This window comes from Platichthys flesus, chromosome 24, assembly GCF_949316205.1.
Source record: "Platichthys flesus chromosome 24, fPlaFle2.1, whole genome shotgun sequence".
Lineage (NCBI taxonomy): Eukaryota > Metazoa > Chordata > Actinopteri > Pleuronectiformes > Pleuronectidae > Platichthys > Platichthys flesus.
The window spans coordinates 9,947,169-9,970,993 of record NC_084968.1 but is presented as its reverse complement, the minus strand read 5'-3'; the positions used below and the strand labels follow the sequence as shown (position 1 = coordinate 9,970,993).

The following is a 23,825-nucleotide window of genomic DNA, read 5'->3' as shown; positions in this document are numbered from 1 at the left end:
GGAGCTCCCGGCTGCGTACAGTCAACACCCAAAATCATGGGTGGGTAGCACGAAGACCAACATGAAGCTGAAACAGAGGAGAGAGAGAAGAGAGAACACCCACTCCATCTGTCCGTCCCTTTTGGATCTAAAAACAGCTAAACCTCTAACCTTAAATATATGGAGTGTTGAGACTGCGGTTTGTTTTAAAGAACAAGACAGACATCAAACAATGTGACGTAAGTGTTGTTTTTTCGCGAACAAAAGGGTTCCCAGGCTGGGAATTTGAAATTATGAATTGGTATATTCACGATTGTCAATGCTTAATGAGTCATTGCTAATTCTTAAGCCTCCACATGGAGATATTTTACATCTGAGATGATATCAAAGATCTAAGTCTTGTAGGAACGAAACTTCCTCAGCGATACGCACAGTAACAAGTGGGGGAGTTATCACGAGGAAGTCTCCGTTGGCACACACTAATGATGTCATGGCTAAGCTTCTATAAATCATGCGTGTGTCAGAGGAGAATTATGTCGATGACACACATGCCATGAGGTGCGTTGAACACACCTGAGCGTCTGAACAAATGTAATTTTGTAAAACCCCACAATCTAAGCAGGTGTCATTGCTTTAGTTCCCTTTCTTGTTCTTAACAGTGGCCTTGGGAACCTTGAATGAGGCTATATAAATCCAAGCTTTATCAAAGGGCAGGAAATTGTAAAAATAAAATGTCCACGGTTACATGTCCGAATGGCCTGATTTTTCCAATCAAACATTCCCTATGAGATGATATAATACGGAAAATAGGTATTTATATACGAGAGGAAAACACAGATACGTCGACTCTTTAACTTGATAAATTAACTAAATGATAAATCATGTTGGCTAATAATCTGTAGATCAGCTAATTAGCTGACTGACTAATTACTGACACAAACATGATTAACCATAATTAAAAGTTGAGCAGGTAGAGCTGGCAAAGATACAGAGGGCGGTGTGTTTGTGTGTGTGTGTGTATGAGGCAGCAGGAGTTAGACCACACACACACCACCGAGTGTTTTTAAAGTCGTAACTGCTTCCTTGACCACAAGTCCCCCACAATGAGTCTGAAGTGCTGACCCATCCACACCATCCCCTCTTGTCCACATACGCTTCCTCTGTCGACACCTCTGGTGACAAGCGGCTCCACTGTGGGTGGCTCTGCAGCACTGCAGGCCCTCTTTGATCCCTTTCGTCGGAGGTCAGATTGCAAATGTCCAATTTCACAGTTGGAATCGCTCTGAGTGCCGTAAATGTTGGTTTGTTATCAAGCAAACAGACAGCATCACAGTTCAAGTCCCAGTGAGTTTCCACCTGCTCTGAAAAGAGCAGGATTTGTCTCTTCGGTTGGAAAAATGCTCTTCCAAGCTTTACTTTGGTACCACCCCCACGCCGTGCAGTCTGGCATCTCAAGACACCACATGCTAAAGGAACGTGGATGAGCACACCGACAGATTTATGTGTGTGTGATCTGAAGTGACACATCAGGACTGAAACATACACTTTTCTTAAATGTAGTGTTGTTCGGTTGGTTGGTCGATATGCCCTTGTCCAACCAATTGTCATCGGTGGAAACTCAAGCCAGGGCCGATGCCAATATTAGGAAGTAAAAAAATTCCAATAAAATAAATTGGCAAGGATACATACCCTAAAATTATATTTTATAGTTTTACCAATCAAATCTAATATAAATAACTATGAAAGCAAAAATAAACCACAGATACTACCTATAAGAAAGTTTAAATGATAGAATAAATATTAAGAAATCTTTTCTGTAATGTTTATTTAGAAAATAATAGCCTCCAAATCGGCAAACATAAACACTAATACTAATATGTCTATGAAAGGCTCATATTGGCGGATTTGAATGGTCCAACCGATACATTTGTCGGGCTCTGGTGAAAGCTGTCTTCCAACTTGAAAGGTCAAACATCAGTTTGTATATCACAGCTCAACAGCAAACACAGCTCATCAACTTGCTCCTTCAACTTTGTATTTAACGTTGAATGTGAGCATATAAAAAAATAGCCATAAATTAGCTTTAAATCAAATATGCTGCAAAGACTAACTGAAGATTTTTTGTTACCCCTCGTGACTAATCGATTAGCTGTAGAATCTGTACGATTGCACGGTTTTACGTGGCCGACACCTGACCTAGTCAAATCGGTTAAAAGATAAACAACATTCACACTCATTAGCTCCTCTAACAGAGTTAATTTCCGATGTGTTAAAAGTTAGTTTTCTCTTGACAAGGCAAGTTCCTACCGTCAGAATCTGGATTGAGATGTACCCTGTTAAACACACGGCTTTAAAAATAAAACCCAGAGCAAAGTCAAGTCAACACACAGCCACAGTTACCCACCGCTTCAAACAGCTGTTCAGAGCATTCGAGAGATCGGCGACAAAGAGGGAAATTAATGAGAAAAACAGCTGACTTAACAAAACGAGTTTCACCGCTTCGTACAGCGGAGGGAGAGGAGGCTCGGGCGGCTAACCACAGTTTACTTACAGTGCCGAAGTTCCAGGTCCTCTTGAAGGAAAGTCTCTTTTTGAGACTCATTGTTCCCTAGTCTGCTACACCAGCAGCCCACAGACAGAATATGTGTGTGTGTATGTGTGTGTGTGTGTGTGTGTGAGTGTGTGAGTGTGTGAATGCATACCTGAACATTCCCCACCCAAAACTCAGAAAACCATGTCTGTACAAGTCGGAGCGGGGGAAAGAGAGGGAGGGAGAAGGAAGCAGAAATCTGACATGGTACTGAACAGAGAGGAGGAAGAAGAGGAGGGTGGGGGGTGGGGGGGGGGATTTCCTTACTCTGCAGCTGTTACCATGGTAACCCCACCGTCAATACATACAGCTTGAGCCACATTGGAAGGAATCAGATGAATCAATCCCCCCCCACCACCATCAAATATTGCCACAAAAACACACACTCGCCATGTCAAAACCACAGCGGCCTTCCCCTTTTGTTTCCAGTCCGGGACCCCCCTCCCCGCCCCTCTCTCAGAAATAAGTACTCAGTCGAAGCTTAAAATGGAAACCAGATGGATTTGGTTTAATCAAAATAAAAGTTTGGTCGTCTCTTAGCTGAACTCTGGGCTTCATTAACCGCTGTCAAAAAGCACCATTCTTATGAGCCCAGCCGTAATCCTGTCATTTGGTGTTTTCTGCGAGCAAAGTAGCTCACGTACGAGAAAAGGAAAATATGTATATATTTTTGTTTTCCTTAGTATATTCTGGCATCGCTCCTCGTCTCCGCTGTATTTCCGCGCCTCCACATATCTTCTAAATCTCTGTATTTCGAGAAACTATTATTCTTGAATAATGCGGCCTTGTGTTCTGAGGTTTTCCAACAAACGTGTTTGTGTTCTTTGGACTTAATGGTGCCATAAATAATGGATGAGATACGGTGTTTATTAACAGACTGCTTTTCATGGTAGATTTCTCCTGTTTAATTGGATTTTTACTTGATCTCCCCCTTTGGATCTACTGGGTGATTGTAATATTTGCACGCCTGTGTTGATGGTTTGACGGGGCAAACCACAGGTTACATCTGAGAGGCTTTGTTCATGTATGCACTGGGTTGTATAGATCTGTGTTTGCATTGAAATGTACAAATGCAGATAAATAATGGTGTGACACTTTCATGTGTTGCGACAGATTGGGACATGCATTTACAAGTCACTACAATCGTACATATCACAAATAAATCTAAAAAGAATGTATTTAAAGAGATAATAATGTGATTTTCTTGCCAGCGTCTGCGCCACAACAAGTAGGGCTCCCACGATGAATCATATTAAAAATTCGTTCACGATGCATATACGCCAATTCAATCTCACTTCCAAGTGACACAGACTCTGCAGCATCATTGTCATTAGGGAAATCAGCTGCATCAAAACAGGGGCTCCCACTTTGTCCCTCAACAAATGACAGCGCGGCGTTAGACCAAATGATGCAGCAGAACATTGGCAGTGAGAGAAGTAAACCAATCGAGAGCAATTCAGAGACTCAGAAGAAGGACGTTAATAAGACAAAATTAATCCAGAAGAAAATCCCATTGATGGTGCGGGAGGAAACATATGTATTTGTGTAGATTATAAATAAAGCATCTTTCAGCAGTTTACCTATTATTAAGTATTAGTTAGTTATTGAGTAAGACACATTTGAGTCTCATATCATCCAAAGCTGTGCAGGACTACACCCTAACATGTTTCTTTATGTCTCTTCATGCGGAGAATATGATTTATAGTTATTATGAATCAGGCATCACAAAGCGTTATTCATAATTGTATAATTTGGCCATAAACACCTGCACCTACAACGCATTATCGAACCTGTAAAGTAATGTGCTGTAAAGAAAAACAGTGCTTTTCATGTTGGGATTTGTAAATCACAAGTTCCAGACATTTCCAGTTTTTTTAGATGAATTAGATAATTGCATGTTTGAATATAAGAAATCCTGTGGGCTCCTCACTGGGACAAAATAATCGGTGTTCATTGTGTGCGTTATTGTCCTACAATACAAAGCACAACAGAAATAGACGAGCTCTCACAGCTGGAAACATTTAAAATTATTCTAGACAGTGTTGATACAGCTCCAGGAACATCCTAAAAATACTAAATAAAGAATTCAAACTCTGGAGGATCTAGAGTTGTAATTGGCAGTAGCTTTTCAAAAAGTCATGATTGATGTTCGCCACCACATATGTTTGTATCATTTTTGTACAAGAGGTTATTTATTAAAAACACTGTATTGTGCAGATAATTACTAGTGTATACGTAATGCTATAATATAGAGCTGTAGCACAGAAAGCATGTGCGCCTTCATGTGCAGATAAAATCTGTCCTGCAGTAATTAGAAGCTATTCGAGGCGCTGAGCTGAGTCATCCATAGCTGTGGTTAGAAAATCACAGAACGCAGAATGCTCAGACCCCCAGCTCTAATTTTGCTCTTTGACCCCCCCTGAGGCAGAGAGTGGCTACAGCAAGGTAGGTTCAAAACAGGAGCGAAACATGTTGGAACTCTTCGAGCAAAAAGCCTCCAGGACAAAAACATTTCACTGCGATTTCTCCATTGTTGCTGCTCCAAGAAATCCAGCCTGTTGCCACAAAGTAAAAAGGATTCACGTGAGCTCTGAGCCTTCGCTTGATTAAATCAATGTGCCAAACATTTCTACACGGGCTTCACAGTGACAACGAGTGCCGCTTGTCACAAGACCTAATTGCATGTCAAGCTCTTCGCCAGGCAATCTTGACCGAGGACAGGAAAATAATCTGGACCTGCTATCTGCGGCAGACGACAAACTATTCCCAGAAAATAACATCAAGAGAGAGCTTCGCATGGAGGCAACTTCCTTTAGAGGGAGGGAGGGAGAGGGTGCGGTGACTGATAAGATGGAAGAGACATTTCTTTCCCAACCAAGCAAGGAGAGTGTGAGAAAGGGAGGGAGAGAGTCACACTGATTCAGGGAATTATGAAACTCATTCGACCATATCCAAGTGGAGATAAGTGTAGGCAGACGACAGACAAGCTTGTATTTGATTTCTGGTCGTTAACAAGTGGATCCCTGTGTTTTTATTGAGGGTAATCTTGTTTGTCACCACAAATATGCCAGACACTCTATCACATTAGCAAGGAGCTGTTGAGGTCAGCATGCTTATGTGATGCTACGGGACCAGGTATTGTAAACAACATGAACACAATACATGAGTCTCCTTTGCTATTATGTCCATACATATCAAGGGCTGTGACACTCTGTTGATTCCCGTCATACAGTCACATTAACCTCAGGTTTCTGCAAATATCCAACATTTCAACATGTAACTGACAAATCCTATTCTGGTGACAAGAGACTAAGAAATTATAACAGCTGTATAATTTCACTTTTGCTTTAATACTAAAAAGTAACTAAGTAAAACCACATGTCAAATCAAATATTCTAAAACATGGTGTCTGTTAAGGTAGTTCCTTATCACACAGATGTAGATCGTTTTTAATATATTTGAGGATGTAAAAACAGGTTTGAAGCATCAAGCATGATTGACCAGCTATCTGGAGCGCAGTTTCGTGGCTTAACACCATGTCGCAAGGAAAAGATGGCGGCACCTGCATCCAGGATATTTCGTACAATAGGAGGAAGTTAATTTGTGTCGTCCAGCTTTATATACAGTCTATAGTTCAGACCTGGTACTAAAATCTGTCTCTAGTGATCCAATCACAAATGAAAAGCTCTCACGTCAGTCCACACCTGGCTTTAGAATGCGTCTCCTCTCCCCACATGGGATTGGATCTCACTTCCCTGCTCCCTATGCAAATAACACTTACATCACATCTGTTTGCAAAGACCAATTTCTTGTTTTTTTGCCAGTCTGAGTTTGACAGACAGGTTCATTTACAGAGTGTGTGTGTGTGACAGAGAGAAAGAGAGGCTGAGAGAGAACAGGCAGAGGATGGGCTGAGAGAATCAATGACCTGCACCGCAGATTTTACTCATTTGAAACAGTGAAAGAAAATAGAAAATCAATGTGGCAGTCAGGGGTAATATTGCAGAGGTGGCCACAAATAAATCAATGGATGAGAGAGACTGAGAAATGTATAATCGTTTAAAGTTTATTATTAAACTTTAGGGGGTCAGTGGATATTGTATCCTTGAATGGGCCCAGAACACGTGTGTTCATGCTGCTTAAAGAATGTGGTCCCATGTGTCCCAGACCATGGACCTCACTGGGCAACCTCAATGCATTGTGGGTACATTCAGACCTGTGCTTCATCACCAGAGACAGACGTTTAATACCAGATCTGAACAGGGCCTAACAATGGCCTCTTGTATCGGGTGCTTTAATTAAGTGGCTCTCTAAATAGTTTGATTTAGAAACAAATAAACATATGAAAGTTCTACCTCTGAATTTATAATGATGCTGGGTGAACAAACGTCAAGCCCTGTGTCATGAGCCAAGTAAAGGGTCCAGAATTGCATGGCGGCGGCTTTCAAACGTTATCCTCTCAGGAAACAAATGGGGTGCGCTCTCTGTGTCTTTAAAGACATGAGTGATTTGCATGTGAACAGAGGCCTCGTCACGGTGCGTTTCATCCCCTAATCCCCTTGATCAGCCGTAATCTACTGCCTGTTCCCCAATGCTAACCGGTGAGCCCCAGCAGATGGGTATGGCTCGACTCCTGTCTGGATTAACGTGGCATTACTATGATTTCCGCAGTGCTTCTGCTGTGTGTGGGTGCACATATGCATGTGTGTGTGTTTGTAGGTGTGGGTGTGTGTGTGTGTGTGTGTATGCCACTTGCTGATGATAAGGAAGCTGACAGGGTGTGCTAGCCTGTTTAAATTTGTCCCTTTGCTGCCCTCCTCGCTGAGGCAACCCAACCAGTATCAGATTCTCTCTTTCCCAACTCATAACAATGTCAACTCTGATCACTTTGTCTGAACCTGTTCAGCTCATGTTAGCAGACACTCGACTCAGTCACTACAACGTGAAGCCTTATCGCAAGCCTTAAAACATCACATGAACTCCCCTTGTTGTGTTGGACAAACACACACGACCGGCACAACACAGCTGTATCCAACGAAAATAGAATTACTGAAGAGAGCGAAACTAGAACCGGAGACCAAGACCCCTCCCATTCCCATTTATTATCATAGAAAAAGGGCTGCGCACACATGAGCCTGTAGGGCTTTAGGTGGGTATAACCACATAAGATGCCACCACACCCTCCTGCTGCTCTCCTTGTTTCCCATAAAGAAAAACCACCAGAAAACGGACTTTCCAAACTGGAACCTGACACCTATAATTAGCCCTGTGAACCCCCCACCCCACGTTTTCCACCACACCTTCTTACACGAACACTTAGTGTGTGTTGTTTTGAAAAAGTCTGTGTGCTTGGGTACATTTGGTTGAGTGATGATAAGGCCGAGATATGTGTGCATATCAGCCTCTCTGGAGTGGACAAGGCTATTTAATGCCTGTGACAAGGAACTGGCATAATTGTTTATTTCCTGTGGGAGTCCTCCTGACCTTACGGAGTGCACTAATCCTATTGGTTATGCAGGGAACATTAGCTGGATGGATGATGCTAGGGAAGAGGTGAGGACAAGCTTGGCTTAAGTCCATCCCTTTAGTTTGAGGGCTGTAGGAGGACACTCTACTGGTATTTGGCATGATAACAATATGACAATGCTCACAGTATTGTTATAGCTGAATAGCATGTAATACAATACTTTGTTGTGAGTTTTTACTTTTGCAAAAAAAAGAAGAAGTGTTTGTCTGCACACTCAATGCTTCCTAATAGACAGTTACTTATTTCTGTCATAACTTTGCTTCCACCATTTTGTGTAGCGCTTTGAGTTGTCTAGCACTACATAATTTGCATTTCAGGGCAACCTTTTCATTAACTGCCTTTAGAAGCACTTAAAAGCACAATAACTCATGGTGCAGGACATAACATGCCAGTGGCATTAGCCTAAACCAAAAGATCGAAGCTATGTATTTCTTCATGTTGACCACGGAATTATGATGTTTATAGAAAAAGTGCACGAGGAGAAGTTAGTGTTTACACTGCCAAAGAGGAGCGCCAAGCCTCACAATATAACAGGGAGAACTTGTCTGCCCTGACAATCCATGTTTACGACTCCCACAGTGCGACCTTGGCCCGATTCTGGAGCATCTTGTGCCAATTCAAGGCCACAACGATACCAACTACACACTCAGCTCTGTGCCTCCCTGCCATCCCATCACAGTCTAATGAGACAGGTCTGTCTTGCTCAATGCGAATCCACGTCAGCGTTGTCTGAGCTACAGGTGTGGGGTAAAGAGTGGAACACGACAGGCAGCTCGCTCTATCCCAGACATGTCTGAACTGTTACCAGGGAGGTGATAAAAGACTTTGGCAGGTCCTGAGCTGTTCCTCGTTGAGTAACCTCCACACCCTTGGCAGTTGATTCCCTTTCGTTGAAGCAGAGAAATGTAATAATAGTACAATTGAGGAAGATAAACAGTGAGTGGTGAATCATTCCCGGCAGTCGTGTATCAGATGTATAGACATCGTGGTACAGGCAGCTTCTACTACAGCCAATCAACAGACGATGATATGTGGTTTGCTGAAAAAGATACATCATAATCATGGATGTTGATAGATGATGTCATAGCGTTTTTGCGTGACAACAGCCAAGAGTGGAGCTGCAGTGCATCTCCATCCAGAGATGGCGAGGCAGCGGGTATTTTTCCGTGGTTACAGCTCGGTCAAACAGCAAACTCAGCAACCACAGCCACATCTGGTCATCGGGTTATTGGCTGTTACACGTTCATGCATCGAAAAAAATCAGCCGGACAGTTTTAATAACTTCTATTCGAGGACTAAGCTTTGTAGTGTTAACAGGCTGTTTTTCCATTGTGTGGGTTTGAAATGAACAAAATTACTAAATCACTGTGAAACTTCTCGCAATGAGGAGGAGAAGAAGACAAGGAATCACATAGTGGAGACACTTACAAAATGTCAGGCTACTTAGTCTTTGCATCCTGTAATGCTAGCCTAAGGACACTTTTTGTGAGTGCAATTGTCCACCCACTCTCCAGAACCGGCTATGTGATGTCAGTGAGAAGTGCGTCGTGTTCTCCTGCCGGTAAGGCTGATCCCCTGGAACGCACTATTCTGGTTCCTACCCTCAAGTCATAACAACCTCATCCATAATTGACAGATTAATTATCATAATCAAGTGTGGCATCCCATCTTTGAAACTAATGCAATATAGTTGAGCGAAAAAGATCACGCAGCAACAAAAGTAGGACATATTTGAGGAATCAGAGCAAGGACATGTCAGCACGACGTCAACACAGGCAAGGTAAAATCACAGGCAACCATTTCAAGTTCAAACTAATATCTTGCTGTAACATGACCAATCCAAAGAATACTTTGCTCTTGAAGATTCCCCGGAAATTGTAACTCTGTCAGACAGCCTTAACCTCAGAGAATTTAACTTGTCCCATTGTCACCAACTGACTGGGAGAAGGCTGCCCCTCTCATAGTGAGTACAGCAGAGCGCACATCCTTCAAAGGCTCATACAGTTCACAAAAATAATCCGGGGTCACTTTCCAAACCCCTTTTAGTACAGCTAGGTCTAATTTAAAGTCAGCATGCATCCTGATGTCGGAGCTACACCAAATTCTGCTGTATACAGCAGTGCTGTGTGTAGCATAAAGCACATGAGAATTCAGCTGGCAGGACTCAAAACATTCCTCTGACAGACCACACAAGCTAACCACTGTATGCCGCTCAAAGGCTACAACAGGAGCCACAAAGAGCCCAAAGAGGGAAAAGTAACGATGGCAGGGAAGATACCACCAAGTGTGAAAGATGAGGTTGGCATCGCCAAAACAGAGAAGTGAGGACAGACGGAAAGATGAACACTTCCAAGATTTTCATGACAAGGACTTACAGAGTTGAGAGTTAAAGTTTGCTCCATGTATGACGCTGTGTGCGTGCGTTTGGCTCGTCTTCAGCGCTTCTCCACACGCCTGCTGTGTGTAAACGAGTCCATCCGCTGGAGCTCCCTGGCGTGTGTGTGTGTCAGTGTTTGCGGCGCAGAGAGACAGAGCTCAACCGGGGGACGAGAAAGCGTGCAGGAGAGCCAGCAATCCTGACAGCTACTGGGAGTTCAAAAGCTCCCTCTCTCTTCCTCTGCTACCGGTTCCTCTCTCTCCCTCTCTGACTCTCTTTCTCTCCCTCCCTCTGCCACCCTCCTCTCTCTCTCGTTGCTGTAAATTCCTCCTCCTTTCCTCTATGTTTACCTCCCTCCCCGCCTCTGTGTCTTCATGCTTTCTCTTGGTTTTTCTGTAACGCCCACAGGATAGATCTATTACCCACAGGCGTGCAAACGAGAGCTGCTAATGTCTCCACACCTGAAAGGAGAAACTTTACACTTATAGAGCAAAAAAAAAAGAAGAAAGAAGAGGTGCCCCAAATTTCCCGGCAGACAACGAGAGTACGCCTGAATAAAACAGTGTGCACTCACGTTAACAGATGTTTTCACATGCAGCAACACATCAGAGGACAGAGTCAGTGTGAACACAGCACCCAGCTAATGGTGTCATCTCTGTAAAAATTGCAAAGCATCTGTTTGGAGCCTGTAACAAGGGGGAGGAAGGAATCGGCTCATAGTGGTGGTGGAGTGGTGCGGTGGGATTTGTGGGGGGGGGGCATTTTCAGTTGGGCTCAGAACATTTCTGCTTGGAAATAACGTAAAAGCAACACATTATTCAACATGCACAGACATAAGTGGACCTGACAACAAAAGCTCAGCATACATTGTGATCTCTTCGTCACAGGATGCAGGGGGAGAAAACCAGTCACCTCAAAGACAAACAGAGAATCAAAAAGAAGCTTCTCCCTCTATTGAACTAGACAAGCTCAGGTCCAAATGTGTGCGAAAGGCACACGACTATGTGCGTGCTGTTCTGACTCGTGGGTGCGTGGGTTTGCAAAAAAGCTATGTGTCGGAGTCTTTGTAATGTGAAAGAAAACACAACAAGCCATTGCTCATTCCTGCGCCGGCCACTGTGACGCACAACGCCAACCATGGAAAGAGCATCGCGGCCACACACGTCCAAAATTGTGCCGGCCTCGTCCAGAACCCGCAGTGAGGCCACGTACAGGGGGTTATCCACAAGTGTCTGCCCCGAGCACTGATGGTGAACTCCAAGATAGTCTCACGGTGTCCTTGTGAGTCCAGATGCGAGTGCTGGCTCAGAGCTTATCATGGTTTTTATTTGGCATGAGAGCAGTCCTTCAGAACATCCTTCACAACAACACAGCTAGAAAGCGCCGCAGAAACCAAACACTTTACACCTGTCAAGTTTGTTCCTGCGCTGCTATCACTGAATATATAAAAGCGTGTTGTCACACAAGGTGAGCACTTTACTTTGGAAGGTTAATCGTTCCCTTTTCAACGTTCTCTCTGAAGAGGAGCGCAACCTTCAAAAGACGAGAGGAGTTCTGAGAGTTGAGTTTTTTTCTGACTCTGCTGTATGATGCCCAAGGTCTTCATAGTTTCCAGTTTTACAGGGTCTACCCCACCTCTCACCCAAAGTAAGCTGGGATTGTCTAAAGCCCCTCATTCCCCGGGGGGATAAGTGGTTTAGATAATGGATGGATTTAGAGACGAGTGGTTCTCCAGATCTGCTGCTTCAGATATACCACCAAACCTTGTATAAACCATATGCAAGTCTTATTTAGAACACAATTGGTAATGCCAATAAATTGGCTTTGGTTTGCTTTGTAACTACTCATCTGATCTCTGACCGTGACCCCAGGGTGAAGCCCTTGAAATGAGACCCTAAGTGCTATAGGAGGATCTAGTTGCCTTTGACGACCATAAATCCTTCCCCATGGGGTCATTTCTTGGAATGTATAGGCCAACGTGGTGGGAAACGGCAGAGGTTTGATATTGCTCTCGATTAGATGCAGTGTGATGAGTCCGGTGCATCGTGAGAAGCTTGTCTTGTCTTTCCTATAGGAGGTAAAGCTTGACTGAAAACTTGTACAAGACATAACAGCATAGAAACATTGAAGTAGAGTGATTTAGAAAGAGTTTACATAATTTTAAGGACATATCTAGGATATAATTAATAACATTGATGGGATAATAAAATGCTTTTTTATGCTAGGGGTTGATTTTTTGTATTTTTCGTTTTCTACCGAGCCTCGAAAATCCAGCACTACTTCCCTTTAAGGCAGGAAACATGCAGCCAGAAAACTGAGGGTACAAAACCTTATTGTAGTAGATTTTTAAAAGCCATAAGACCAGCCGGAGCCTGTCTTCTCACTTCCGGTCCTGATATAGTCGAGGTGGGAAGGTCCAGGTATTACAGGTGATGAAATATTGCGTAACAAAGCAAACTCAAGGTGTAAAAATTAAAGATAGAGAAGTCAACACAACACACCACAAGTGTGAAAGCATCCGGCTCACCACCGAGCCAATGTCGGTTTGTTCCATAGAAATGAGATTGACCACAGAAACGGATTACACCCTGAACTGAGAGCAGGAATAAATGTCTCATAACAAGGCCGGCGGAGGTTATAAGGGATGTTGGTAAACTTTTGATAGATTCACCACACTTAGCAACTGCTAGGATACCAACCACCATAGCAACTGAATGTATAAACAACATCATCAAACAAACACAACACAAACACGTGGAAATCTCAACACATTCCAATTCAACAAATTGTTTCTATGATGTGAACATCATGACGGCTGAGGGGGAGTATCTTTAGTATCTGAAGCAATTTGTATCTCTTTTGTCCTAGAACCTGAATGTACTGCGGTGTGATGATTACAGTAAAAGCAAATCTATGCTCATCGTTAGATACGTAAAAGGAGCGTTCATTTTGACCATATTTGTGCACCATTTCTTGAAGTTTACGGATCAGGACAGAACAGACAAAACAGAGCAGCACGGGGAGCGGGACTATTCTAAAGCCAATAGTACATGCCGGCTTTTGGCGTATATTCAAAATCTTTATCACACATAAAGCACAAATGTGGGAAGTGATGGTTAAATTGTTTTAAACAGAGGTACCTCTTCGTTTGTAAGGGCAACGTGAGTGAGCCTTAAATCAACAAGGGAAGAAGGCAAAGAAGTTCTGCTGCATGCAAGCCAGAGCTCTGTGGCGGTACCTTTATATAGCCACCTTTAATCCTGTGGCTGTACATCTGGAGCAGACCCTGAGATTCTTTAAACAATAGCACTGTATAATGTGGGTTGGAGTAATCCCGAGGAGGAGATCTGTGGCGAGTCTCTTTGACTACTATGTGTGGTCTGCAGGTGTGTCTGTGTGACTAATAGTTGGATATTCAACACAGTACACCACTTTTTGGTTTGTTATAGTGTCTGTACATGTGCGTTCAGAGCAATTATGGGATGAAGGAACAGCGTGCGTGTGTTTTTATGAATGTGAATCAGCTGTGTATGAGTAATGCTTGCATGCAGGGACGACGGGAGAAGCAGAGTTCCTCGGCAGCATTTATACGAGAGCCTGCGAGGGCGATGTTCAGTCGCACGGCAGTGCTCATTAGCGAGACCAAACAAACAGGGCCGTGCCTCAGGCCCCCGCACAAAGGCCACTTTGTGTTGTCCCCCCTGTGCGCAAGTGTAGCAGCAAATGCAGAGTTCAAGGCAACGGAAATGAAAGGTTAAAAAAAAGAGCTGGAATTGGAGCAGCATCGGTCACAATGGTTCACCTGAATGTGCACATTAGAGAATCTGGCCGACCTTTCTGCAAACAGGGCCAAGCAGAATGGCAATAACACTGTCAGACCGTCAACTTGGATTAAAAAAAACGCCAATTCTAAAAAGGGGGAAAGTGGAGCACGTCACATATTACACTACCACTGTTTGTTATTTTAAAACAACTCAATAACTCACATGCCGGGAAAACTAACAATAAGAAAAAGAATTTGGTGAATACCTCAAGGTCGTCCAGTGACCGTGCCAGGCTGAGACGTTTAGCAGAGCGGCGCTTTGAGGCACGAGCACCCCCCCAGAACCTGGAGCCCTGTCAAAATAAAGGAGAGATGGATGAGCAAAAAAATACACATGAACATTGATATCGTTGTACAAATATTAAACTTATACAAACCCCTAAAAAGGTTTATTGGAACAGTCAGTCATAAGCACTGGCTCCGAGTTGCTGTCATTAATTTAACACAACTTTATTGTCAACATACTTATGTCCAATCCTGATGTAGGTATGACGGCATGGAAATGTTAGTGTTTGTACTAAACTTGACAGATTGCCTTGTTTGAGCCTCAACAAAAATGAGGGTGATGACACAAAATTGCAAGTGGTGGCATCATGTTAATGTGAACTGGTGCGGCCCAGTAACAAAGCACCAAAAGAGAAGCACTTCATCTGTCACAAACTACCATTGGAACGCAGAGAGAAGCACTATGGTTATCTGCCTTCCCATCATTGTGGGAATGATTATGCAGTTTAACCAGCTACCCCTATTCTTATGATGAGGGACGCTGTGTCCAAAGTTTCAAACAGGAGTTGAAGAATTACAGATAATTACCAGTGCATGACACAGGCTCTACCCTGTAATTTCCCCGGCTTCCTGCACAGGATTGTCCTCTTTTTGATTTAACAGCTCGGGGATGAAGGCACAAATTCAGCTTTGGTGTATAAATACTTAAAAAAAGACTTTGCTTTGAAGGAGGCAAACCCCAGTAAAGGCTACTTCTACTCTTTGTGTTGTTAAAATACAAACACAATCTGACCATAACTTAGATTCCCTTAAATACTTAACTTTGTACAAAACATCTGTGACTATATGTCAGCTAACTGGAGTCATTTCTGTGGCTGAGAGACAGAAACTAATTCTGAGATACTGCAAACACATCAATGTCACCCAGGACTTCATGGGAACACAGGGACATCTTGTGGCCAACGAGAAGCACAACACACACACAGAAAAACAGGCATGACAAAGACACCATTGAGTCACAACAGGTGCTTTCTGAGTTCGATTCACACTCAGCACCAATTGACTGGTGAAATAGTAGAACTGTATCTCATTTGAGGTGACACAGAAAACAGACTCGCTAACACCCCCGGCCCTCGACGTCTGGAAACCCAAGTCCCCGTGAACATTTAATACTTCCTGTGTCCCTGTGTTCGACACGGACCAAGTACAGAAACAGATGCTCCAGGACAATGGAACTATTTTATGTCACTTCGAAAGAGGTTCTCTCCACCACATGGCAAAGAAATTATCCACAAGGACACAAGTATATGAGCAAAAACAAGACTCTTCAGAATTTATACTCCTGTAGTATCTGGATATGCGCAAATACAAACTATACACAAGTTTTAAATAATCTGTATTTTTACTCCATGTGAGAGGATCGGATTTGTTTGTTTATGTGTGAAGCTGTTTCACCAAATCTCTAACAGGCAGTCGAAATTATATTATATTATATCACTAGTTAATGATATTTAATTGAATTGATTGAGATCAGTGGTTCATCATAATCAGACTATGCTCTGTAACTGGGAATTTGAATGATATATTCCATTAGCACCATATGTAAATATGATATTGAAATAATGTCTTAGTCGGAATAAGATCAATAGACGTGGTTATAATCAAATAAGTTGGGAAATCCCTGAAATAGATCATTGCTCACAGAAGTGAACTGTGAGTGTTAAATGTTGCATATAAACAAAGCTTACTCACATGTTTGTTGCTACCATCTTTCCGCTGTTTCTCCCTCTGGTCCAGAAACCTCTTGGTCCATTCCTCTCTGGGAGGCAGCATCATGACCTCTGCCGACTGGTATCTGTCTGAAGGAATCTGGTACATGGCGGGCGGCAGGTTATTCGTGCCTGAGCTAAGGTTAATGCACGAGGAACAGTTGGTGGTGAGCATCACCGGAGGCTCAGGGTCATCGTTCGGGGCTTTAGGCCACTTCTGCTTAGTGAACCACCTTTGGCTTCCTCTGAAAGACTCTCCGAAGATGTTGTTTTTTTTACCCAAAGGCAGAGGAGGTGGCGGGGGCTTGAACTGGAATTCGAGCCTGGGTGGGGGACCTCCGTAAAAGCCAGTTAGGGAATCTGGACCAGGTAGAGATTCTGAAAGGGAATGTGTGCTGGCACTGTTGTCTGGATTAAGTTTTTGTCCATTCTCAGAGAGGTTTATTGGGGTAAGGTCTTCAGTCGGAGGATAATCCCACGGACAGCTGGGGAGGTGGGCCCCAGGGTGGTTTTGGATTGCAGGAGGGAAATCCCTATCCGTTCTCTCCTCAGGCGGGGACGCATTCCCAATACCACTGTCCCCATTGCTGCTGGCGCTGCCTTGTTTGTCAGTGCTGCCATTCGCCTTGGCTTGCTGCTGAGCCTCCGTGTCCAGTTTTCCTCTGAGCCTCTCCACGGGCTCTCCCATGTCACTATACAGGACAGTGACAAAGTGAAGGACATCGGGGGGCGTCTGAGGGAATTCCAGGCAGCCCACGGCATCTGGATCTGGAGTGCACTCAAAGCCAAAGCGTCCAGCGATCCCTTTGTGGTCCTCGTGGCTTCCCAGCTCTGGGTCCATAAAGAACACATGGCAGGAGGCCCGAAGAGGTCCATCCTCTGGTACATGGCCATCTATTATATGTGCTGTAGTGACCAGGCAAAAGAACCGAGGGTCTTCAGCACACACAGCCCCTAAGACGAGGTTCTCAGCGGGGAGAGCTGCCAAGACGGCTCCTGTGTCGTCACAAAGGCGGATGCAGTCAAACATAATTTTCATCAACACCAGAGTGTGGGTATCCTGCTCTGTCCCCAACTGTCGTATTCGCTCCCGAATGGCCTTTAAACAGTCCTCCTCGGATTCTGTAGTGTTCAAAATCAGCTCTGTGGAGCTCAGGTAGCCGACCACCAAGGTCATGTTTAAAATACCCCAGTCTGGGCTAGCGTCCTCTGGGTCTGTAAACACAGAGTCCGAGTACCCCACGCTGGACGTTTCCTCCTTGGGTTGCCCAGTTACCATGCTCCACTGCTGGGACCACTGGGACATGTCGGGCTCAGACACGGGCCTCTGTTTCGGGGTGACAGCGTTACTCCCGTTGAAGGAGGAATTGCTTGAATCGTGAGAGATAGTGCGAAGAACACCAGCCTTCTGGTAAAACCCCCCCTTATTACCAATCCCGAATTTTTCATCATGAAGGATGGGGTTCCCCATTATCCTGCTGTCAGCATGCACCACCAACCCCAACGGTCCTTTGCAGCTGCCAATCAGCTGCACAACAGTCTCATGCAAAGCAGCGGACACGTCTGTTCCGTTGATTGCCATGATGCGATCCCCTTGTTTGAGTCCCACCAGGTCAGCAGGACTTCCCTCCAGGATGCCACTCAACAAACATGGCCTCTGTCCAGTAATAGTAAAACCATATCCTGCTCGACCACGGATGATCTCCACTCCCCTGAGCTCCCCCAGTGCATTTAAATCCAGACGCCTCCTTGCACCCTCAGGCTGTCCCTGTATCCTCATCTTTGTTGTAGGGGGCTGTGAGGTCCAGTGTGTGGGAATCGAAACACTTGCAGGTTGCCGACACTATTGTGTGGGTGACATCCTACAGTTACACAAAGTGGACACAACAGCAAAGTGTGAGAAACAAAGTTATAAAATGTGCTTCAGTTCACCGAATGCGCAAAACACATGACTGGAGGAGTGATCACAAAGATGAAGGAATAATTCACTTGCTCATCACCTATCATCAGTTACCGGTTGTGATCAAACATTAGTTTGCATTAAACCAGGGCTGCAACTGAATATTTTAGGTTTCAATTATTCTAAACACTGAGTTAATAGAGATAAATTAATTAAGCTAATTGTGCTGATAATTATTTGGTCTATAAATGCCAAATACCTAGATTGCTGGAATCAAATATGATTGGCTTATTTTGTCAATAGGTCCATAAAGTAAGAAATCTTCACCTTAAAAAAGCTGGAAACTGCTTATTTCAAATCATTATTACTTAAAAACAACTTAAACACTCAATTGACAAAAACAAGTTTCTCTCCAATAATTAAATGATGAAATCTTTAAACATTTTCTGAGCAATAATTTGCTTTTATGTTTAAATTGAATGTTTATTTTTTACTCTTTCTGATGCTTCTATTTTTACTATCCCCTTTGCTGCTATGACATCGAAAACTTCCCAAATTGTGGGACTATTAAAAGGATCACATCATAATACTTGAATGCTAATAACACATATGGTTTTAGAGCATTTTGGTGAAATGGAAAATTACTAAAACAAATCTCAATGCACTTTCTGGATGAATTCTAAAAAGGTAAATATTGTGGATATAAAGAACATAACAGACCTCGTGGAAATGAATTGTTTCCTCTAATCGTTAAACCTAAAATCTAAATAAAACATTAGCATCGATCTGATAAAACGATTATCTGTCACATGCAGCAGCCCCCCCCCCCACCCCCCAACCCACTCCCCACAGACCCTGTCCCAGCTGCCTCCATTCTCACCACCAACACTTTGACTCACCGCGGTTTCAAATCGCTCCAGTTTCCCATTCACCACAACTGCTGCTGTTTTGAAACAAACAGGAAACAGGTGAAGAATCGAGTGGGGGGGAAGGGGGGGGGGCGGCGCCGCTTGTATTTCAAACTCAGGTGTAAAAAAAAAAAAACGTCCGACCGGTAAAACGACGCTGCGTCACTTTGGTCCCAAACTACCGCACGCTAACTTTCACAAACTACCTTTCCTCCCCAGAGGCGAAAACGTCCTTTAAAAGAACCCTCCACGTTTCCATCCCGCGTTTGAAAGAGTCCTCACGTTAGCATGTCCCCGCATTACGCGTCTTTTTTCTCTAATAGTCACTTTAACGTATTGTTTCACTCCGCGGCTGTTCCGTCCACGTGGCTCCGCCTCCCGCCGCCGACACCACAAAGCGTCTTTCACTGTAACCATGACAGCGTAACGACTCCGGGACGTGACGTGGCGGCTCGCTGGCCAATCACCGCGCCCGTATTCAAACGAGCGGAGTGACGCTATTGGCTGACGCGTGTCTGATAGTTTGCAGGCTTTTATTTTCTTTTTTTGCTATTTAAAGTGATATTTAAAAGCCTGAGACACATTCTGCTCATTTAATGTGTTTATATGATGTGTTATGATTATATTGTTTGTATTATTTCTATTTGTTTATATATCCTTGCTTAAATATAGAAACGTGTGATTTTAAACTACACTTTACTCATTTCATGCTTCAAATCTTTGTTAAAGATTTTATCTTATCATCATTATGATATGTTTATAAATGTGCTATACTAATAAAGTTGACTGAAATATCACATGGAAGCACTTTGAATAAAAAAAATGCACAATACACCTGATTAATAATAATCATCCCCAGTATGATATACTATCAATAAGTATAATTAAAAAATGCACATAATAAATAATGTAAAAATCTTACCAGTATAATTTTGATTTTACTCCACTCCACCTCCACATGTGTTTCCTCCTGTGTCCTTGGAAGAAGCTGTGTAAACATTACCTCTGTGGTCAAAGGGCTGCAACGGCTGCACACTGAGTCACATGGCTTTATTACAGGCGTGCAGCCAACACATTTGCAGCAAACAGAGACTAAGTCATGTGACAATAGGTTTATTGATTATTGATGGAACTCGTGCAATACAATGACGACAGGTTGCACTTTGTTTCACTTGTCACTGATGTGAGTGTAGTGTCCCATCACAGGCTGCAAGATTGGTGGTTATTTTTTGTGGTAAAAAAAACTGAGTTGCATTCTTGAAGCGGTGGCTTCCATGGAGTTGGTGTGGTGTGCGATGGAACCAATTTAATCCCTAGTTTCTCCAAATCCTCTTAAAATAGGCTGGAAGGCAAAGACCTGAACATTTCAGCTCTATCGCTCCCGTCCTTCTGTGTATTTCTGCAGTTCAATAATCCTGCTGCAGAAACAGATATGCTGAGGTAAAATGACAGTAAGACACATAAAATCATAACCGGATTTTGAGTTGTTTTTATTCAGCAGAGATGCAAATCGAGACCAAGTCATCTCAACATTTGAAGAGAAAAGAAAACGTGTTATTCTGTCTCTGTCATGACATCTGCATGTGTCAAATCCTAAAAGCACACATACCCCAAACGTCTGTAGGGTCACAATGACACACTGTAATCCAAAGTTGCTGGATTTGAAAAGGATTTATTTTATTCATCACATATAAATGTTCTTGACCTTGGAACAGTTTTTTTGTGTATGTTGATGATACCACTCTACAGGGCACCTGTCTTTTCTGTGAAACTACATCAACGGCCACTGTAGAATCAAAACACAATTACGTCACTTCTGCAAGAGACTTATTGTTATTATCTATTGAGCACAAAAAGGACATATCTAAGAGCTATAAAATGCCCCCTAACATCTAATGCACTTTGTCTCGATTGCAATGCTATTTGCTGACAACCCCCTACAGTACAACAGGGATTATTGCCTAAATTTCTGCTTCATAACAAATTGTTCTGTTTTGGCATCAAACTGCCCCAACTTGCAATTATCTTGGCACAGTGCAAGGAAAAATTGAAGTGATCAGATAGGTCTGTTTCTGCTTTGCTGTTGTCGCCACAGTGTTTTAAAGGGTGCAAGTTACCAAGAAAGATCTGCTACAAGTGTCCTTGACTTCCATTGATGACATTCAGGCTGAGCAGGCCGCCAGAAATCAAGTGCCTGTTGTTGTTCCTCTCTGCTCATCGTTGAGGCAAAATCAAAAATAAATATGCTTTATTTTCGTGTCCGAGAGGCTTTTGGCGTGGCAGGATCTCACCCAGTAACCATAACCTACATGCTTCATGGCTTCCCTTGGTCCTGCTTTCCACTCTGACCCCATGACGTGGCAGCGGATGGCGGGATCATCTTCTCCAGGAGGTTCATCATACGCTCCTGCAGCTGCAGACACTGCACCTGGAGGAGGTTCTGTTGGTGCATGGCTCGACGGACCTCCCTGCACGTCTCCTCGATGGCTCGGCTCGACCGCTTCTGTTGCTGCACCATGGCCTGCATTAACCGCAGCTTCTTCCTCTTCATGGCAAGAGGCTTGTTGGCGTGCCTCCTCTTCACTGAAATATGATGGGAGCTGGAGAAAAGAAAGATGAGGGGGGGGGGGGGTGGAGAAATTGTCTCAAAATAAAATTTTTAATCAAAGAGTCTTTCGCCAGCATCCATTCTGCATTTTGTGAACACCAACAACTGCTTAGTCATAAAACTAGAGTAATGTTGAATACCGAATCAAAAAATGTAATTGGCATTGATTTATATACTGGTTTACAAAAGCTAGAATTTGAATGCATGTTCAAAGACTAGCATCTGACCAGATAACCTTTGATTTTAAACAAAGGTTTTCCAACCTCATTACAAAAGTTGTTATATCATATGTGTTTATGATTTCAAGGAAGACAGCCTGTAAGATGTGCTGTTGACCTTGTACAAAGGTTAAGGCTCAATACCGAGCTAGTCAACTGCCTATAGCTGGTCGTGGAGCACCTGAAGATAACAATGGCTAGCCTGGATTAAACCTACATTCAAAAAAATCCTGATAAACTTGTTATTTATGAGGCAGCACCTAATTCCAGTTCTAGGGAGAAAACATTCTCCAGCTGCAAAGCTAACAGGCCCAGCTTGGATCAAAAGGTCGCTTTTGACTTCAAGCAAGTCAAGTTTTAGATTCAATTCAAGGTAATTAAATTAAGTGTCAGTGAAAGAGAGCTTAGAGAAGCACTCATTTTGTTTGTTGATGTAATACAGTATCAACAAGACCGAAACAAAATCTGCTATTTCCCCTATTTCCTGTTTCCCAAATGCTGTTTGATTTCTTAGTTTTAAAATAGTCTTAAGAGAGATAAAATGAATAAGTTTGATCCAAGCCATCTGAAACAGTTTACTGAGTCAGCCTAAATATTATTAAACCATTCTCCACAGCCATTTCAAATTTAGGACCACAGTCTGCTATTTATCGTGCAGAATTTGTTTTTATTCTTTTTCAGTGCCACTTCTAACTCTCCTGCACTTTCACCCACACTCCATGGCCTTCTTCAGTGGATGGAGTAGCTTAGTAGTTTTCATAGAGATAGCATTAATACGTTTGTGAATGGCTGTTAGTGACTGGAAACGTGTCACATTCCAGCATCTAGACATCCCAGTCTGGATGGATGGATGCATGAATAGATAGATAGGCAAACACACACGTACATTCTAATATTTCATATTACCTGGATCCCTGTGTGTTGTCACTGTCGGAGCTCAACGACTCCAGCTCTTGCTTTATCTCCATCTCATCTGAGGAGCCTGTGTACTCTGGCAGGAATCCCATCAGGCCCTCCTCCGACGGGGCCCCCATGTTGTCTGTGGACTGGGAGGAAGTGGAGGGGCCCGGAGCGGAGGCCTGGAACTCCACAGAGCTCATCCGCCCGTTGTCCAGCGGCTTGGAGAGGATCTTCTCGATGGCTTTAAAGTACGGCCAGTCCGGCATCTCCCCGCTTTCTGCAATTGTGGATTTCAGTCGCCTGTTGGGAGCAAAAGAGGGACGTTAATAGTCATGCAACAACTGGAGTGAGGAGTCACTGCTCTGGATGGACACCGATCTGGTGCACTTGCCTGTACTGGAAGGACATGTTGGTGATTTTCATCTTGATCTCCTCTTTGAACCGCTGCTCCCCGGTCAGCTGGAAAAACCTCTGCGACATCTTCTCGTACACCTTGGCGTTCCTCTTGCTCACTTTCAGTTCGTTGTGGTTTTCGTCCCACACGTAGAGGAGGGCTTTCATTTCCCCGTCGGTCCAGTTCGGGGCCCGCCTGTGTTTCTCATTGTGGCCTGGTGTCAGGTAGCTGAAATCCTCTGATGCCATTTTTCCCCTCTGAAATGGTTCTCTTGGCCTCTGTGGTTGCAGAAAGTGGATCTTTAAGAGGCTGGATTTGAAAGTCTTTTACTGCTGGGAGCTGTGGGAGGTGTGAGACATGCATGGAGACACACACACACACGCCTATGCCCTTCCCCCTAGCCTCGCTGAAAGAGGACTCAAAATGGGGCCTAAGGCGGGAGAGGAATCCGGTTAAAAGCTTTTAGTGGTGCATGATGTCACCGTGACATCAAGTTGCCTTGGCAACGGTGAGGGAGGCCCTTCACCCCCCCCCCCCCTTGCTCTAACCACTCCCGCCTGCTCGCATTTCCCCTCCATTCTGCACCACAGGCAGCACAAAAAGCTTT

General features: G+C 43.7%; 2 protein-coding genes across 4 annotated transcripts in view; both read right to left on the bottom strand.

The window, feature by feature from the left end:
* rgs12a (regulator of G protein signaling 12a) overlaps window positions 1–19,182 on the bottom strand; it is a 36,361-nt gene extending 17,179 nt beyond the window's left edge. The window contains exons 1-3 of one of the 3 annotated variants that reach the window (XM_062384322.1): window positions 19,090–19,182; window positions 16,274–18,152; window positions 14,503–14,589 (exon numbers count right to left, since the gene is read on the bottom strand). In XM_062384322.1, coding sequence (XP_062240306.1) covers window positions 14,503–14,589; window positions 16,274–18,070 — 1,884 coding nt within the window. In that variant the 5' untranslated portion in view covers window positions 18,071–18,152; window positions 19,090–19,182. Of the gene's footprint in view, window positions 1–2,530; window positions 2,655–10,471; window positions 10,717–14,502; window positions 14,590–16,273; window positions 18,153–19,089 lie in introns of those variants that run through there. The other 2 variants (XM_062384324.1, XM_062384323.1) reach the window with 2 other exon arrangements.
* A 1,409-nt stretch (window positions 19,183–20,591) lies between these two features.
* Window positions 20,592–23,596, bottom strand: msantd1 (Myb/SANT-like DNA-binding domain containing 1). Its single transcript, XM_062384325.1, has 3 exons — window positions 23,216–23,596; window positions 22,831–23,124; window positions 20,592–21,698 (listed from the first exon to the last, which is right to left on the bottom strand). Exons 1-3 carry the CDS (start codon window positions 23,464–23,466, stop codon window positions 21,413–21,415), a joined length of 831 nt encoding a protein of 276 aa, XP_062240309.1. The 5' UTR covers window positions 23,467–23,596; the 3' UTR covers window positions 20,592–21,412.
* Between the last annotated feature and the right edge of the window lie 229 nt (window positions 23,597–23,825).

What these genes read in the sequence shown, in the direction of transcription:
- msantd1 (XM_062384325.1), bottom strand. Translation starts at nt 23,466, where the DNA reads ATGGCATCAGAGGATTTCAGCTACCTGACACCAGGCCACAATGAGAAA. An exon ending in AACATGTCCTTCCAGTACAG is followed by an intron (nt 23,125 to 23,215) that starts GCAAGTGCACCA and finishes TGCTCCCAACAG; the next exon opens with GCGACTGAAATCCACAATTG. An exon ending in GACAACACACAGGGATCCAG is followed by an intron (nt 21,699 to 22,830) that starts GTAATATGAAAT and finishes TCTTTTCTCCAG; the next exon opens with CTCCCATCATATTTCAGTGA.